The sequence below is a fragment of the Pelmatolapia mariae genome, linkage group LG7 (assembly GCF_036321145.2).
Source record: "Pelmatolapia mariae isolate MD_Pm_ZW linkage group LG7, Pm_UMD_F_2, whole genome shotgun sequence".
NCBI lineage: Eukaryota > Metazoa > Chordata > Actinopteri > Cichliformes > Cichlidae > Pelmatolapia > Pelmatolapia mariae.
This window is the reverse complement of record NC_086233.1, coordinates 21,794,778-21,812,334: the sequence shown is the minus strand read 5'-3', so window position 1 is coordinate 21,812,334 and position 17,557 is coordinate 21,794,778. Positions and strand designations below refer to the sequence as shown.

General features: G+C 36.8%; 1 protein-coding gene across 1 annotated transcript in view; it reads right to left on the bottom strand.

Moving 5' to 3' along the window:
* Window positions 1-6,064: 6,064 nt before the first annotated feature.
* The window catches only part of brinp1 (bone morphogenetic protein/retinoic acid inducible neural-specific 1), a 106,260-nt gene continuing 94,767 nt past the window's right edge, over window positions 6,065-17,557 (bottom strand). Inside the window, exons 7-8 of the mRNA XM_063478440.1 lie at window positions 16,967-17,189; window positions 6,065-10,690 (exon numbers count right to left, since the gene is read on the bottom strand). Coding sequence (XP_063334510.1) covers window positions 9,550-10,690; window positions 16,967-17,189 — 1,364 coding nt within the window. The 3' untranslated portion in view covers window positions 6,065-9,549. The remainder of the gene's footprint in view (window positions 10,691-16,966; window positions 17,190-17,557) is intronic.

Sequence of the window (17,557 nt, the reverse complement as noted above, 5' to 3'; positions counted from 1 at the left end):
GTAATTCTTTTTTTGTGTGGAATTCAGAGCAACCAGAGTAGGAGTACAACAACAACTGATGTGACTTAATTTAAAAATATATGCTCCCTTAGGAGGTCTGGAATAGTATACTCAGTTATTGCAAACTGGGATTATAGAGACAAGACAAGGAGCAAGGCTAGGCAGCACAATATGAAGGACTGGATGGCTAAATAGAGGCACATACGAACCTCTTAGCATTCACAATGCAAAAAGAGTTCATGGGGTTAAAGGTAGCTGATGCTTGTCATAAAGGTAAATGCCTATAATATCTTGCTATCATGATTATAGCTTGTGTATGTATGTCTGTATCTACCCCTATCTCCTCCTAAACAGATGGGTCATTCTGAACAAACCTTTGCACAAACATCATAACACATAGAGCAATTATTAAAATCTATAGTTTAAAAAAAGATTTGTTTTAACGTATTCTTTTGACTTTCAGATTTATTTCATCAGGTTATTTTAACCATCCCACTGTAAATTTGAGGGTCTCTGCTTGCATTTCTTTCATGTGTCACATTCAACATATACTGTCTGTACTTAATGGTTACCAAAATGTGTGTCTGCGACAGAACTGCACCGCTAAATTTTGTGTCAAATTGTATTTTTATTTGAAATATTTTGTGAATGCTAATCATTATTATAATATTCATAATAGATATTCAGTGGAGGAAACAATTTAATACCCTGCTGATTTAAAGAACACTGTCCCATAGTCAAACACAGAAGTGGAAACAAGATGCTTTGGGGCTGCTTTTATTCTAAGGGTAGAGGATGACTTCACACTATTGAGAGGCTAATAGACGGGACCATGTACTGTAAAATCTTGAACACAAACCTCTTTCCCTTCTCTTTCCCTCACCCAAAACACTGAAGGTGGGCCATGGATGAGTTTTCCAATATGACAGTGACCTAAACCATATTGCCAAACCAACCAAAGAGTGGCTAAAGAAGAAGCACATTCAGGTCATGGAGTAGCCTAGCCAGTCTCCAGACCTCAGCACTACAGAAAAACTGTGGAGAGTTGCTAAGCGACAGGCAAGAAACCTAAAGTATCTGGAGAGTTTCTGTAAAGAAGAGTGGGTCAACATTCCCTCCTGAGATTTGTGCAAACCTGGTGGGCAACTATATGAAATGTCTTACTGTTGTACTTGTCAACAAGAGTTTGTCCATCAAGTATTAAGCCATGATTTACTTGGGGATGAAATATTTATTTCACTCACTGACATGCAAAATAATTTATAACTTTTATATAATGTGTTAATAACGATCTCCCAGCTGTCTGCGTTTCAAATGAAAATTAATTACTATGAAGGCAGCAGCTTGAGGTTAAATGATCAGCCTGCAGGTAAATGATCAGCCTGCAGGTAAATTTAGATCGACAGACAAGACGTGAATCCAGCAGGGTAGAATGTGTATTAAAACCGGAGTCTTACATTTCCATGTAAACATTCCATTTCCATTTTTATTTTCATTCCATGTAAACATGTCATTATTACATGTATATATCATTCTGTTGTAAGGTGCCTAGCAGCAATATTTTTCACTTTGTGAGTTTATATAGTGGTATAATGGAGAATAACTAGATAAACTAACCATACATGTCTATGCCATGATTGAGCAAAGTAACAAAGATATTTCTAATGATCAAATGACCAGTGATGAGAGTTGTAGCATGAGGTAAGCATTGTTTAATGAACTTGGACCTGGTCAGCTTTGTGAGGAATTCAAGCGGGGTGACTCCCAGCACTAGGGTCAACCCCAGAGACAGTTAACGTCAGGGTTGATCATTGGCAGGAGTTACCACTGGGTCAAATATACATTTTAATCTTGCTTAGCACCTCGACCCTTTTAACCAATGAGACAGATCGCAGTGGTGGAATATATAATTTTTTTACTCATTCCTTCTCCTATCTGGATGATGTCCATGGTTCTGAAGCACTAGGTGTGAAACGGTTCTAGGCATTAGGATTAGGAGCCTGCAAAATTGGACCACGGTCTTCCTCATGGATTGATGTGACCATCAATGACTCGGATTATGTGTTTAGTGAAGGACCAGTCCATGGATGTGTGGTGATGGATTGTAAAATGCTTCTACAGCAAAGAAAGAGTCAGCAATAGTTCATCCTCTAGGATTTGGCAGAGGATGGAGATCCAATGGTTTTCTCTGTCAAACAAAGGCATCCAGAACAGCCAGGAGGAGAGGTGAGCATTGGTACCAGCAGACTCTGCATGGCCTATGAGGCAAAATCTCTCTTTGTTTACAGAGTAGTCAACAACCAGAAATAGAACCACACAGTGGTTAACCACTAACAAAGAGAGTGTGTTTAAAAGCTAACTAACTGAAATGTTAGCTTTAGTATTAGTTTAAAAACTATTTTATTTCAAACTTCAAAACAATGAAAGGTAAGTAGAATTAATTGGACAGCGGCCCAGTAGCATGACATGACTGCCCACATGTGGCATGATTAAGGGACCCAAATAAAATGTTGCTAAAACACTGGTTGCAGTCTCCTCAATGGATATTTCAGGTTTCAAACCAAACTAACGGGTGTCTTCACTGCATTTTTTTTTTTTTTTTTTTGCCCACACTTCCCTCTGGTCTGCATTCGCAAGGAATACTGATGCAAAGGAGGTGCCAGTGAGGAAGTGCTCCAGGTGTAGTGATGGTGGGTAGAGAAGCCAAATGTTTACTTCACACCAAATAGCAAAACTACCTATTGAGGTGATATCCTGGCCTGCACAGATACATATATAAACATTTCCTGTAGGGGCCCTAGAGGCAGCCAGATCCTCTGAGAGAATGAGGGGCATCAGTGCATCATGGTCCATTTCCTGGTACCATTATTACCAGTACTGGGTAGCACTTCTCGCGTATTCAAAAGAGGTGTGAATGGTTGGTCTGAGTAGACACAAGATACTTTTACATTATTATACATTAAATCTGTACACCAATATGTGATATGGGAAATACAACCTGCATTTCTGTGTCACTTTTGAAGTAGGTGATTTGATTAGTTATTACTGAAGCATATCACAACTCCATGTACATGCAATGCATTCCTTCAGTTAATATTGTTGTCAGTTTTGGAATTATTCTCAAATGGTACATGGCAATCTTAGGTGCATGCAAATACCAATATTCAAGAGAAAAGTTTAAAAACTGGAGTTTATCGTTTTGACTGCCATTAACCCTGTTTTAGGAAAATAAGACTGAGCAGAAGAAGGCAGAACAGAAATACTCATCAAAAGAAACATTCAGGTACTGGAATTGGCCATTGTGGGTGTTGAGGAGATGGGGGACCAGCACCCTTCTCCTGAATCCTTTTCTCTTAGGCAACAGGAGCTAGTGCGCTTGGCCCCCTCTCTGCAGTTGTCTTTAATTTTCTTCTTAGAAAAGCCTTGCCCAGCATCTCAAGAAAGAGAGTTTCCTTTTTTGCTTTTTCTGAAATATAGGATCCCAAAGAGATGTCTGTAGTAGTAAACCCAACACTTCTTAGGACTGAGTGCGGCTTAAATAAGATACAAGGGCTCCCTGGAGAAAGGACAATAATTACTGACTCCAATCAATTAAGGGTCTGTGACCTTTTAATAATTTGGCAGAAAGCATCAGCTGTCTGAGGTGGCCCAATTCCTCAGCAGTGTCAATATGACACTCAGTGTGGGATCTCACCAACAATGACATAAAGGTCATACACCCTGCTGTGCTCCAACAACTGAGCATCGTATAGATGAGACATCAGGCACATATCAGGCCACTTATTTTTCTTGGTCCCACATACAAATACAAGCAATTGTATTTGCACATAATTCAATGAAAATTATGTGCAACCTGGAGTTGGAAAATTAAGCAACCAAAATAACTTCAGTAACTACATCCATAACATTAAGGCTGCCTCTCCACAGTATTCAAATATTACAGTTAGAATCACAGTGTAGTCTTTTGTGACTTATTTAGACTGCTTTCTTAGAACTTCTATATTCCTCGTTCAATTAGGTATAACCCAGACAGACAGGAGGAAAGTGACTTAACCAAAATTACATGGATATGTTTTTTTTATGTTGACTTATTTATTTATGTATTTTTAATAAAGTAGCCTGGAATTTTCTGCGTGGCTTGAGTGCAAAGCTCTTTGGAGTGTGTCCTGTAACTGTTAGAACAGCTGCTTCACTTACATTGCATTTGAATCAAATTATCTTAAAAGCTTTCCTTCAGTTTCATTTTGTAAAACCTATCCTTTTAGTTCAAATCACACACTGAGATGGCAGAACAATTTCTATAAAGGAACAACCTGTGGTGAATTAAACAAATAATATATCTTTTTGTTTAAAAACATGTCGTCCTTCCATACCTACTGAAATCTTGCAACGCAGAAATTAAAAAAAAAAAAAAAAGATTATGTGGATAGCAACTGTTTAGAGTGGTTGTGTTAATTCGTTTTAAGATAATGACGATAGCTATAGGAAATATTTAAAAAAATGGCTAGCAACCCACATTCACACATTTTTTTGTGATTTCAAATCAGTTTTATCTTTGCAGAATTTCTAACTCTCAGCAGGAAAGTTTTTCCTGACTGTAACTCTGTCCATCAAAAATAATTTTATTCCATTGGGTCTTCCATTCCAGAGTGAGATAAGTGACTAGGTGGGTAATTAAAAATGTCCAACTTTGAGGCAGCTACTCATTCATTGTCTGAGAGTGTGCAAAACTAGCTGTTGGTGGTGTAGATAAGACAGAGATTACAAAGCTGGAAAGCAAATGAGGCATTTTAGGCAGTTTTCTTTCTATTTCTTTTCCTCTTGTTTGTGTAGGAAAAAACAAACTTTGTGTGGAATTTAGGCTTGGCAACTTTGAAGACTTCTAGCATGCAGAAAACACAATAAACTAAATGTAAAGTGTCCCAAAGCAAACTATGGGCTCTTTAAACTTGGATTTTTTGAAGTCATGTTTACCAGTTGCTTTATGTGTACTGAAATATATTAAAAACTATTATTATTACTCCTTTTTCTCTTAAAGTGAACCACTAAATGCAAGGATGGAGCCTATCACTAATTAGTTCTATGTTTAGAATTTTGTAAATACATGTATTTGTAATGCATTTTTACCCCGTGTCATATCACCTTTGACCTCTGACCTCTCTTTTAAGGTCAATAGATTGATATGATGGTAAAAGAGGTAATAATGCCATGTTTCTTACTACCATTCTTTGCAATGACAACATATAAGCACGTATAAGGGATGTATAAGGATTCTAAATATCATATTGCTTTGAACTTTTTCTTAAAGGTCAAATAAAGTTAGACTTTCATAAAATGTCTTTATCCTTAAAACTATGCCTGAAGCACTATTGTCTTTATTTGTATTAGCATCATTTAGGAAATGATATATCTATAGAGGAGTTTTAAATATCTCAAAAGGCTGCATTCAAATATCATGTTCCATTTGATCTCTGATTTCGCTTTTACATTTCACATCTGCCTTTCTTTCAAAATTATCACAGAATTTTTATTGTACTACAAAATTCTTAAAGTACTTTTAAAAGACCAAAGAAAACTAAATGAATATATACAAAATACAATACTATTCCCTTAAAAGTTTTTTTTCTTTTGAAATAAAAAGTGAGACTGCATCTTCTATGCTTTTGTGTGGTCTCACAGAGGCCTTTAACAAATAAAACCCAAAACATTTTCTACCAACTTTGTGTTAGCACCACTTTTAGCCACAGGAATGCTTTTACAAAAACGTACAATTATTAAGTGGTTCAGCAGATGAACACACCAGTTTGATTTGTATGATAAGAGAAAAAAAAATACTGAGGTCAAGCAACAAGCAAACAAAAAAATAAAAATGTTGCCAAACAAATAACTTATTGGCCAGCCGTTCATTTACCATTGCAACTATGGCAAAACTAGGTTACTTTAAAGATGTGCAAAAAGCTTCATATAGGAAATTTGTACAAACAAGCATTGCTCTTCTTATTAAATATAGCATTTTAATGAGAAATAGATTATTATATGAAACATTCATTTAAAATAAGCTGATAATGATCCCAAAAGAATAGCAAAATAAGTACATAGGCAAGGTATTAGGTGTAAAAATCATTATCAGACATATCCATGGATACATATACAATAAGCAACACTGTGGTAGCATAATGCCATACAAGAAAATGTGCTTGTTTTATGGATCTTGCAAGTGGTTCAAAACTAAATTTTAATATACACTTTGACAATATAAAAACAGTCATAAATGATCATGATTCTAATTAGATACATAAGACATGAGTGCCCTGTACTTTGTGCTAATGTACTCAAATGGAGGGCCTTTTTGAAGTAGTCTTTGTATTCCCTTTCAATACTGTTATATTTTATAATATTGTTACTGTAGCAGAGCAATGTTACTGTAACAGTGTTCATATTTACAGATATATTGTACAGCAGGAGACAATAAATATCCACCATTACTTTGAGTCATCTGTTGTCTCTGTCTGGTGGTCAGCTTCCCCACATGCGCACACCTGACGGCGTAGCTGCCAGGAGGACAATAAAAGAGTATATTTCAACATTTATGGTCTTAAATTCTGAAAGTAATTCAGTGTCATTCTTCTGTTTAATATCTCAAAGTTTTACTCCAGGTCTAAACATGTTAAAGGGATCAATAACAGGCACTTAATAATAATAATAATAATAATAATAATAATAATAATAATAACAATAATAATAATAATGAAATGGAGACAATTCATTTGGATAGTCCAATAATGATGCTAAACAATCAAGAAATGTGTATATATAGGGCCATTTTAGGGCATCACCTTGTCAGCCTCAGCTCTGTTTGATATTTGCCTAAAGTTTTCCACATGCATGAAAATATGTCAATGATGATATTCTCCTGACATCACTGACAATCACAAATGGATGCCTAGTCCATTGTTGCTATGTACGGGCATCTGGAGTTATATGATTTAACTTCTTTTATATAGAAACTGAAAAAGTTAGATAAACCTTGGAGAACAATAGACTGAATTATGGGATTCTGGTAAATTCTGAACATATGTGATTCTACTTGAGTTTGCTCTGAACACACCATTACCATGTGAACATGAACTAACTGACCTAGTGCTACAACACGCAACTTGTTTTTATGACACAGCCTCGATTAATTCACCAAAATAGAGCAAAGGCTGACAAGCTGAGCTGTTGTTATCCAAACTTGTGCAAATCAACCTATTCCGCTATTAACAATTATATCTCCTGAATGTAATTTTAGTTTGTAATAATGCTTTATAGTCAGTTATGATTTAAAAAAAAAAAAAAAAAAAAGCACCTCCCAGGCAATAAACATGCTTCACAAGACTGGCAACATAATAAGAAAACATACGAGTAATCTTTGTAAAACAAAGTTAGATGAGATACTGATACTATTCAAGTTGGAATTCTGACGCAGTGAAATCTGAAGCCGAGTAAGTGTAATGACATGTTAGTCCAGGGCTTGGTTTAGGAATTACACCTTCATTGTCGTTGTCACCCAGATGAAAATCATAACTCATTACCACTGTCTACACTTACAACTGACCCCATAGACTAGTGTCATTACAATGTAAGAACCAAGTTAGGTTAAAAGAACATATAATTGAACTAAAGTACTAATACTGCTAAACTATCTACATCAAGAGACTAGCACATAAAAAAAATAATATTAATGTTGGCAGAACACTTGGAAAATTATGGATTTTTGACAGCTTTTACACCGGGAGGAATGGGTTTTTTTTGTTTTTGTTTTGTTTTACAGAGTTTGGCTTAGATGACAGCAACTACTCAATGTCCCCCGTTTTTTTTTTTAAAGTTTGAACTCCCGAAAATGGCCAGACCAACTTGGTTGTACAACATCTTTGTTAACAAACATCCAAGCAAAGGACTAGACCTACAAAAAGTTAACAGTAGTAGAAATATTTCAGCATTGGATTACCCAAATAAAGTTTGACCATTAATACATAGGTAGTGTTTTATATTTCATTTGGATGATGAGAGTTGTTGATGCTTCCAGCAACATGCAAAAAATGTTATTGATTTCATATCGCAAAAGGAAAACAGACATTTATACACGTGGCCATCAAAAGCGTACAGATTAAACACTGCCAAAAGGGTATTTTATACTTTAGTATTCAACCATTTCTTCATATTTTTCTTTTTTTTTTTTCCCCCTGTGTAACAACATGAAAAATCAATGGCTTTACAAGACATTCCTATTCAATATAATATACACTCTCCTCTGTCAACTTCCCTTTTGCTGTGCTCTTATCTGAAATCAGCTGAGGGACTAAAACAAAAACATATAACTTGAACATTTTTTCCATGTGTTATGAAGTGAATAAAGGTTATGAACTTACTTTACTTTATGTCTACCTCAGGGAAGTGTATGGCTTTAAATTGTCTTGCAAACGTGCCTGAATGATGAATGCTTACATTTTGCTCTTGGTGCTGAAAAGCTCCACAAATCAGCAGTCACAACATGTACATTTTGCAAAGCTGTACAAAATAGCATTGATTGTTAAATCTTCAGACCACAATATTGCACTCACGCACCAGGAGGTACTGCCTTGTGGAAAACACAGCTTGAATTTCAAACACGGGAAGAAGCGCTCCAAATGCAAGAATTAGCAAAGACTGGAGTCAATCTCAAATGACACATTCAATTAACAAACAGCAATAAGCATCAAGCCAAATAATAATAATAATAATAATAATAATAATAATAAAAAGGATATACACAAGCGCACGCTCTCACATACACACACATTCAACCACATATGTATATATAAACAGCTGGCTTTTGTTTTGACATGACTATCCATTACTGCCCTGCTGTGTGCCTTATGTGTCAGAACAATGACAGAGTGCCTCATAACTCACAAAGAGCAATGCAGATTCACCATGGGTCTGAAATGTAATAAAGTCTATCAGTAATGTGTTGACTACTTACTCACTAGGGATACTTAATCCTTACGATGTATAAACATTTTGAATATTAAACTGTCGTTTAGCTCATTAGCTAGAATGAAGTAATATCTGGTCTGCCCTTGTGTTATCATTATTTCTTTTAAAAATGTTTTTTTTTCCTTTTTTTTCAATAAAGAATGGCAGTTTCAGATATAACCTTTGATCCCTCAGAGTAAAATCAAGGCCTCTTTTTTACCAGTACATAAATTTCATGTTTTTTGTTTTGTTTTGTTGTTTTTTTTCTGTCTCTTTCTCATTTTAAGTTCTTTTAGGGATTTACAGACATGCTGGGACAAATATGATACAGTCCTTATAGTTGTTTCAGTAGTCTTCTTTATATGCCAGAAAAGCTTTTCATCACTGCCTTTTCCTTTTTCTCTTTAAGAATTATTCTTACAAAGTTAATATTACATCAAAAGGCAGAAAAGGTCAAAAAATGAAAAAGAGAAAAAAAATAGTAAGAGTAATATACCCCCATAGTTCATTTGTCGGGTGTTTCTGTTAAATTTGCTGTCCTTATGTGAATGTTCAACAGAGTTTAGCAGTCAGGTGATCAGACTGTTTTAATATCTCTGTGCTGTACATGTCCAATGCATGATTCACTCGAATCATCTCGCTATTGTTGAGCTTGAGCCTATGCTTTAGCATACAAGAGAAGAGGTCCAGCTGGGGTTTGCCAGGTGCAGAGGGAGGCGCTAGACGGTTTATCCGATCCCTAATGTCCAATAAGAGGAGCATAACAGATGAGGAGGAGTAAAACTGTGTACCTTGCGTGTATGACTGGTTAACCTGCTGCACAGCACTACGAAGCAAGTCTGCATTAAAGCGCAGGCTGTAACCAAAAACTTGGATATCAGAGATTTTTATGTAGATCTGGCGCTTGTTCGGGTCTGCAAGGTCCACCGGGCCCTGTCCTGTATCATTGCGGAGGCCAGATGGGACCTTGGCACGACTACGCAAATAAATGTGCACCGTCTCAAAGAAGGTCTTCCACCGGTTACCCAGTACAAGAGTCCAGTTGAAGCACTGGGAGTTCTGCAGCCGTACCTTTTCCCAGCGTGGGTAACCATGCTCACCAAAGGGCATGCTCCAGCCTTCAGAGTGGCTACCACTAAATGGGTTGACATAAACAAAGAACATGGGGTCAATGCTGCTGTTTCGCATCTGGCAGATCTTCATTGATAAACCAATTATCATGTGGAGGTAGTCCATCCTGTTTTTGTTACTTTTGAGAGTCAGGGACATGCGCTTACGCCAGCGTGGGTCAAAGAATGTCTCTAGTCGGATCTCATTACTAATGAAAGTAGTATGAATGTACAAACGTGAATCCATTTTCTGTAACAGGTATTTGAGTTCCAAGTCCTGAAAGTCCAGATCAGTTTCAAAGCTGATGAACTGCTCGCTACGTTCTGAGTCCACATTCTGAGGTTCACAGCGACCACGATACAACTTGTAGCCCTTGTTGCATGAGCCACATTGTGAGATGTTTGCCAGGCTGCACATGGCACAGCTGTTGTTTCCACCTATGACACATGGTATGGGTCGCTGGCACAGTGTGACACCTGTGTGGCACACACACGTCCTTTGGCTCTCCAGGAAGGTCCCCCAAAACCCATTCTCATTGCAGTACAGGAAAGACTGAACCCTGTTGAGCCACTGCATCACAGATCTAAAGAGGCAAAAGACAGAAAAAAGGCATAAGAGCATTAGCAGTGATCAGGAAATTTTAATCTCAATCTAGTGTGACAAGAACAGCGAAAAGAACACACACCAGTAAATGCTTTTAAAGTTAAAATGTATACATGTTAAATTCTCATCAGGAAAAGAAAGTATATTTTCTCTCCAACAAAAGGCCAGCATATTAAAGAGAACCCTGAGGAGTTGATGGAATGAATGAGGCATGTGTGAGGCATAATTTCACCCTGGTAACTTGGGTTTGTCTTCCTCGGTAGGACTATTACTATTTTCACTTAATTTTGTATTACTGTTTGACTTCTACATTACATTTTCACTTGCTGTTTTTGATTAACTAAATGTACTTTTTTGGGTTGTGAAAAAGATCATTGCTAGAGTTAAAACAGATACATTCGTAATATTAATTCCAATTGATCTGATATAAGACTAGAAAATGTGTTTGCTTTGCAGCATAATTTACAGTGCCTTGGGGTTGGATAGGGACATAATTTTTAGTAGATAGGGCCGGTTATTTCCCTTTGGTGGAAAGCATTGCTTGATATTCCTGTCTTGTCTTTGCCCCCCACCAGACATCCTTCCTTGTCATCCTGACAGTACTGGAACTTCTTTTCTGAAATGTAGAAGATGAAATCTGAATTTTGATTTCAGAAAGTATTGCTGGTCAAGGTTAGTTTGACAAGTAAATGATTTTAAGTACTGACAATGATATATGACATTGCCACAAGTGATACCATAACAAGAAAAGATCAACCAAAGAGAACAATGGAAGCACATACTTTGATTTCTCTATAATGAGCTCCAAACTGAGATATGGATAGATAGATAGACAGACAGACAGACAGACAGACAGACTTTATGGCAATCCCTCATCAACATACAATGACACATAACATTTCTTTCCTGAAGAATGCTGTAGAGGCATGAACACAAAAGTAGGTGAATGGATTAGACAAAGGCGAAAAGGAATAACAATATCCGGTCAAAATGGCAGAGTAAAATAAAGAATACCAGATATAATAAAGAATACTTCTGACTAGAGTCAGAAAACAAACCCAACAAAGACCATGCAGGTGGAAAACCCAGGATCTTCTTCAAAGTAGTGAATAAGCTGACTTGTCGTTGCAATTCATACAGCATACTTACTTCCTTGATGATGTTTGGCTGAATTTTTTAAGCTCTCTTACTCACAAAATATTCTGCATGGTGCAAAAGGTTAGCTGAATCTGTGTTATTTTGATAAGAATGCCTTTGTTTTCCTAAAATACTATACCTGTGTCAAAAATCTGTATAAACTCTACATTTGTATATCGGAAAAAGTCCTTAACAACTCTTCATTTCTTCACATTTTGCTTCCAAGAAAGCAGTCTTGAGCAACAGTTCTTCAGGCTTCCTGAAGGTCTTTCAAAGGTTTATCTGTAGACATTGCCTACTTTTTCGATCAATTTAGTACTTGGACCTTTATTTTATGTACCAATTTCAGAGAAATATTTCACTTTATAACTGTCTACAGGAGATGAACAGCAGCTATAAGCCATGTCCCTAAGAAATAGGAAAAAATCCAGCAAAGACACAGGACCTGAGAGATGCATCTGGCCCTTCAGCTGATCCAGCTACTGGTCGCTGAAGCCTCATCAGAAATGGCCTCAGTGGAAGGGTGGCTGTCAAGAAGCCATTCTTCAGGAGGGAAACAGGGAGAAAAGGCTGAGGCATGCCAAATTACACAAGATCGGTGGCAACAGGTCTGATGGAGTAATAAATCAAAATTTAAAATTTTTGATTCAAAGTGGAAATATGTAGAATGGTGGGTGTCTACAGCCATATGTAAAACACAGTGAAGGCTATGTCATGGTTTGCACCTCCAGGAAGCTGTTGTGATCTGGTGCTATATAAATAAAATTCAATTGAATCAAACTGAATGGCTTGGGGCTGCATTTCAGTCAGTGGTGTTGGGAATCTTGTCAAAAATTCCCCAACACCACAGAACACAAAAAAGCACCATCAGATTTTAATTCACCATTTAATACCATCTGAAAACATCTGACTGGCAACAGCTTCATTTTTCAGCATGACATTGATCCCAAACATACTGCTCATGCAGTAAAAGCATACCTGGATAGATAAACACACAATAGAACAGTCAAGGATTGGCCTCTCCAGAGCCGGACCTCAGAATTAGCAGTGTGGGAACAGCTTGACAGAAAATGGAACAAAAGGTAGCTGACATTCAAAGAAGAGCCTTGGAATTTCCTTCAGGAAGCCTGGAGGACTATTTTTGAAAACTGCTTAAACATTAGAAAACTTGCCTAGTTCAGGTTGTGTTAAAAAAAAAACTGTACAATACAAACTCTATTTTGCCTTGTTTACGGTATTTTTCATGTATGATCATACATGTTTCAATAAATTGTTCCAGGTGTTTCTTGTTTTCCAACCAAAATATAAACAAATGAGCGTTGGGTCAAAACTTTAGTACAGTATTGTATACTGTATAAACTCGTCATGTCAAATAAAAATCCTATCAGATATTCAGAATATCTGTAAGTATATGTTAATAAGAAAAGAGATGTGTTCATTTTCCTGTCTTTGTATGCATAAATGTATTTATTGTTTTGGTTTATGTAGCAAGCACTAGTAAAGGGACAACGCAGATCAAAATGTATTAAATATTTTGGTAAGTTAATATTAACAAGTTTTTATTATCATTACTTGGACTCAGAAATAAGTATACCTTCATCCTTTCAGACTGATTATCACCAGCTATAGATAAATATTCCCCTCTCCTTTAAGTTATATATGTATGTGTTATGTTTGCATTTCTGCACTAAGAATGTTTGCATGATCCCAAGTTAGATTACAGATTTTACTTCACCTTTTCACATCTAATCTCCTTTTCTCTCACTCCACCATATTGCAAAAAACACGCAGCCGCAGCCTTCTCATAAATTACCGATCTAATATCATCTTTGTATTATAGATTGGTATTTGCAGCTAAGATACTGATATTAGATTTATCTTATTAGCGTTAAGAAATCTAATGGAATGATTTCCCTTTCTCCCTTTCTAATCTTTGTTTCACTGAGATACTTGTAATTTAATAGCATTAACTCTGCTGTCACATTGCTGTATTTCTCCTTCCCAACAACAGGTAGCACCTCATAATGCTCAATATTAAAAAGTAGTTTATGAAACTTTTGTCAGTAGCGTGTCATTTGTTTTAATTGTTAACAGACAATAAAATGAGAATGAATGTTTAGTCATTTGTGATGTTCGAATTTATGCTTACTTGTTAATTTTTGTGCTACAAATTTACATTATTAATTATATATTATCAGTTATAATCAGTGTTGGGCAAGTTACTTTGAAAAAGTAATTAATTATAGTTACTAGTTACTTCTTCAAAAAAGTAACTGAGTTAGTAACTGAGTTACAAGATTCTAAAAGTAATTAATTACTTGAAAAGTAACTATTGCGTTACTTTAAGAAAAATGTTTAACCCTCTGGGGTCCAGGGTATAATTGGCCATTTTTAGCTACTTTTGATTTGACCTCTACATTTCACCTTTAAAAACTATTTACTTTGCCTTGTTTGGTATCATCCTTTTCAGCGCAACCTCACGTGTCTGAATTTACAGTTATGTTTTCATTTTGACATACTGTATTAACACAATTGATCTAAAATCAGACAAAAAACATAAAATCCGAGTAGAAAGTTATATTTTTACTGTAACAACCACAAACATGTTTAATGAATCATATTTTATAACTTTAAATGTAAATATAAATTGTCAATTTTAAAATCCTATGCACAAGTTTTGCAAACAATAAAGTTATTTGCATCCATTTACCTTTTACCTTTTTGAATAACCATTTCAAACTATTTACATAACAATCAGCTCTTCTGCATTCAATAAGATGCCACACAAATTATTTGTGCCACTCCAAAAAATAATTTCTGTCCACTATAAAGGAGAACATCACAGCCTGATACCTGCAGGTCTGACAACAGCAGGTGTATCACTCCTCCTGTTTTTTACCTGGAGACGCCTCATTGTTCTGACACACAACACAAAACTATCCACAACACTACACACTAACTACACAAGACAACACATTAACTACACACTCCAAACACGCTAAACGTCACAAATCTCTCACATCTCCAAACTCGCTCTCTCTCTCTCTCTCTCTCTCTGTCTCGCCGTCACTCCTAAAACTTCCCCCTCTCCCTAAACAACCAAATGTCATGTTGCCATATCATTTTTTGATTGGTCGACATGGTGCATTTTTCCACCAACAGGAACGGGCTGTTTTTTGGTTCGTTTTTTTTATTTTTGCTCATAAGCAGAGAGTGCTTGCTAGCGCTGTCCATATACAGTAAAAGTGACGAAACTATTCAGGAAAGCGCGTAGCTGCTTAAAGCTGTAGTGCCCAGATTACTTAGGTAGACAGCTACTTCCGTGCAACTGATATAAGATGCGGTAAGCTGAAGACAGCTTCGACCGTCTGCTTGTTGAAAAATAGTAACGCGACCACACCGCATTTTCTTGTTAGTAACAGTAACGGCATTGTAATGATAGAAATAGTAATTAGTTAGATTACTCGTTACTGAAAAAAGTAACGCCGTTAGTAACGCCGTTACTTGTAACGCCGTTACTTGTAACGCCGTTATTCCCATCACTGGTTATAATGTATCAGGTATTGCTTCATAATCCTGATAAGCGACAGTAACAATTACCTGAAGTATATTTTTTGTCAATTTTATGCATTTCACTGTTATTAAGGCTTCATAATGAAGATTTACATGGCATGACAAAGAACAAAAGTGAAGTCTGAATGCACTAGATAATCTTAAGCCATGCAGGGTTAAAAACCATTTACCATGATCTTTTCCTTAACCTAACCAAAAAAATAAACTAAAGAAAAGCAATTCTTTCTTCAGTAAAATATCTCGGAGGTTGATGAACACTACTCTCAAAGTAGAATAATGCAAAGTAGCAAGTGGATCCTTCCCAATAGGGGTCTGATATACAGTATGAACTGGAGAGGGGCCAAATGATCTCTCACAAGGGATGTGTGTTGCTGTCATTTCGAATCCCGATGCACCAGTTTTTCATCTCTGGAACCAAGCAATATAGTTTTTTTTTTCACATCTTCATCAACTCACAGCCTCACTGACATGAAGATGCGTTGGAACACATCTTAAACACACAGGCCTTCAACTTTGCCTCAGTCTCTTCATTGACTGATTATCTGTTATAGTTTGACCGGAAAAAATGGAAGGACTGGAGTCCTTGTTGGTAATATCTTAACGGAAAGGAATATCTTAATGTTGTATGTATATATGTAGTGCAAATGCACACGGTTATAATAAAACCAAATAATTCCTCCATCTGATGCAAAGTTGTCTTACACAAGCAAGCAAATAAACATGCAGCTCTTATTTCCAGTGCCATCAGGCACTCTTGATGCATACTCCATGGACAGGGAAGCGCATACTGCAGCTCTTTGATAACACTTCAGAACAAACCTTTGCCAACTCTCACGCACAAATGTGGGTGTGCTCTTTTTCTGTCAGTGACAGTTGACAGCGGCTCATTTTCAGACCACTTAAATGAATATTTTACGGATTCTGTTTCCATTTATGTGGTGACATCCCCTACACATAACAGTTTTGGGGGTGTTTCATGTGGAAGCCAGGAACTTTGCATATTTTGCATAGTGTTTTCTGATATTTGCTAGAGTGGATGGTTGAAAATTCCTGGCATTTCATGCAGCGCTGACACAATGGCACATCCGCAGCAAGGCTCTTAAGCTGCAACTGCAGTAGGTGGTGACAGATGTGTGCAATGACCTATCAAGAAAACTCCCACAGCTATTTTTTTCCCCCCCTTTTAGATTGCAAAGTGAAATACAAGAGTGAGGTAGAGTGTTTTCGGCATGTGCAAGCCTCAGCACTAAGTTGACTTGATGGACAGAAACAACAGAACCATAAGTTAAAATGTATAATGGATGTCATCCTCACTGTGCACGCTTCAAGGAGCACCAAATAAAACAGAACCCATACATCAATCCAAAAGGGAAATTTCCCTGAAAGATGTCACTTCTCTGCATGATACATTTTAATATCTTCTTTTACTTTTAAAAAAGCAGATACCCCAAAAATATTAAGACCAGAAACAGCACCTTAGGCTTGTCCGAGTAAATTCATAGCTAATTTTGAACAGAACATTGAATTAAGTTTTTTTTTTACCCACCTCTCCCTAGGCATCTGGTGGTTGGGATTGTGGTGACAGCGGATGCTGAGGCTGAAGAGCTTGCGGGCGGTGCGCTGGATCTTCAGTCGCTGCACCTCCAGGGAGCTCTGAAGAAGCCTGTAGCGGGCCTGCAAATCCCAGTCGCTGCCCCAGAGAAGATGCACACTGCTGATGGGCAGGAAATGAGTGGAGGGCAGCCTCTTCAGAAATGACTTGAACTCATCTAGGTGACAGAGAGGGAACCGTTAAAAGAACAAAAATAAACAAAAAAACAGCTGGAGACAACTGTTATTGTAATATTTGCAACAAAGTAGATTTTATAAGTTATAGTTTCCAAGTTTATATCTTCAAACGTGAGTTTTGACATGGTTTTTTTCATGTCTGTACTTCGCTTTTTGTACGTCGACTGCTGTGAGTATCTGAAGAGAAATGAGACTCTCAGCGCAGTAAACACCCTCTCACTCTGTGCTCCCCGACACCTTTTCAAGATTGCTGCCTCAACAAATTTGTTTCAACCAGTGGTGATGATTGTCCTTGTGTCCCTCTTTCTGCCTCTAATAATTCTTGTTTGTCTCTTCCATAGACAACTGC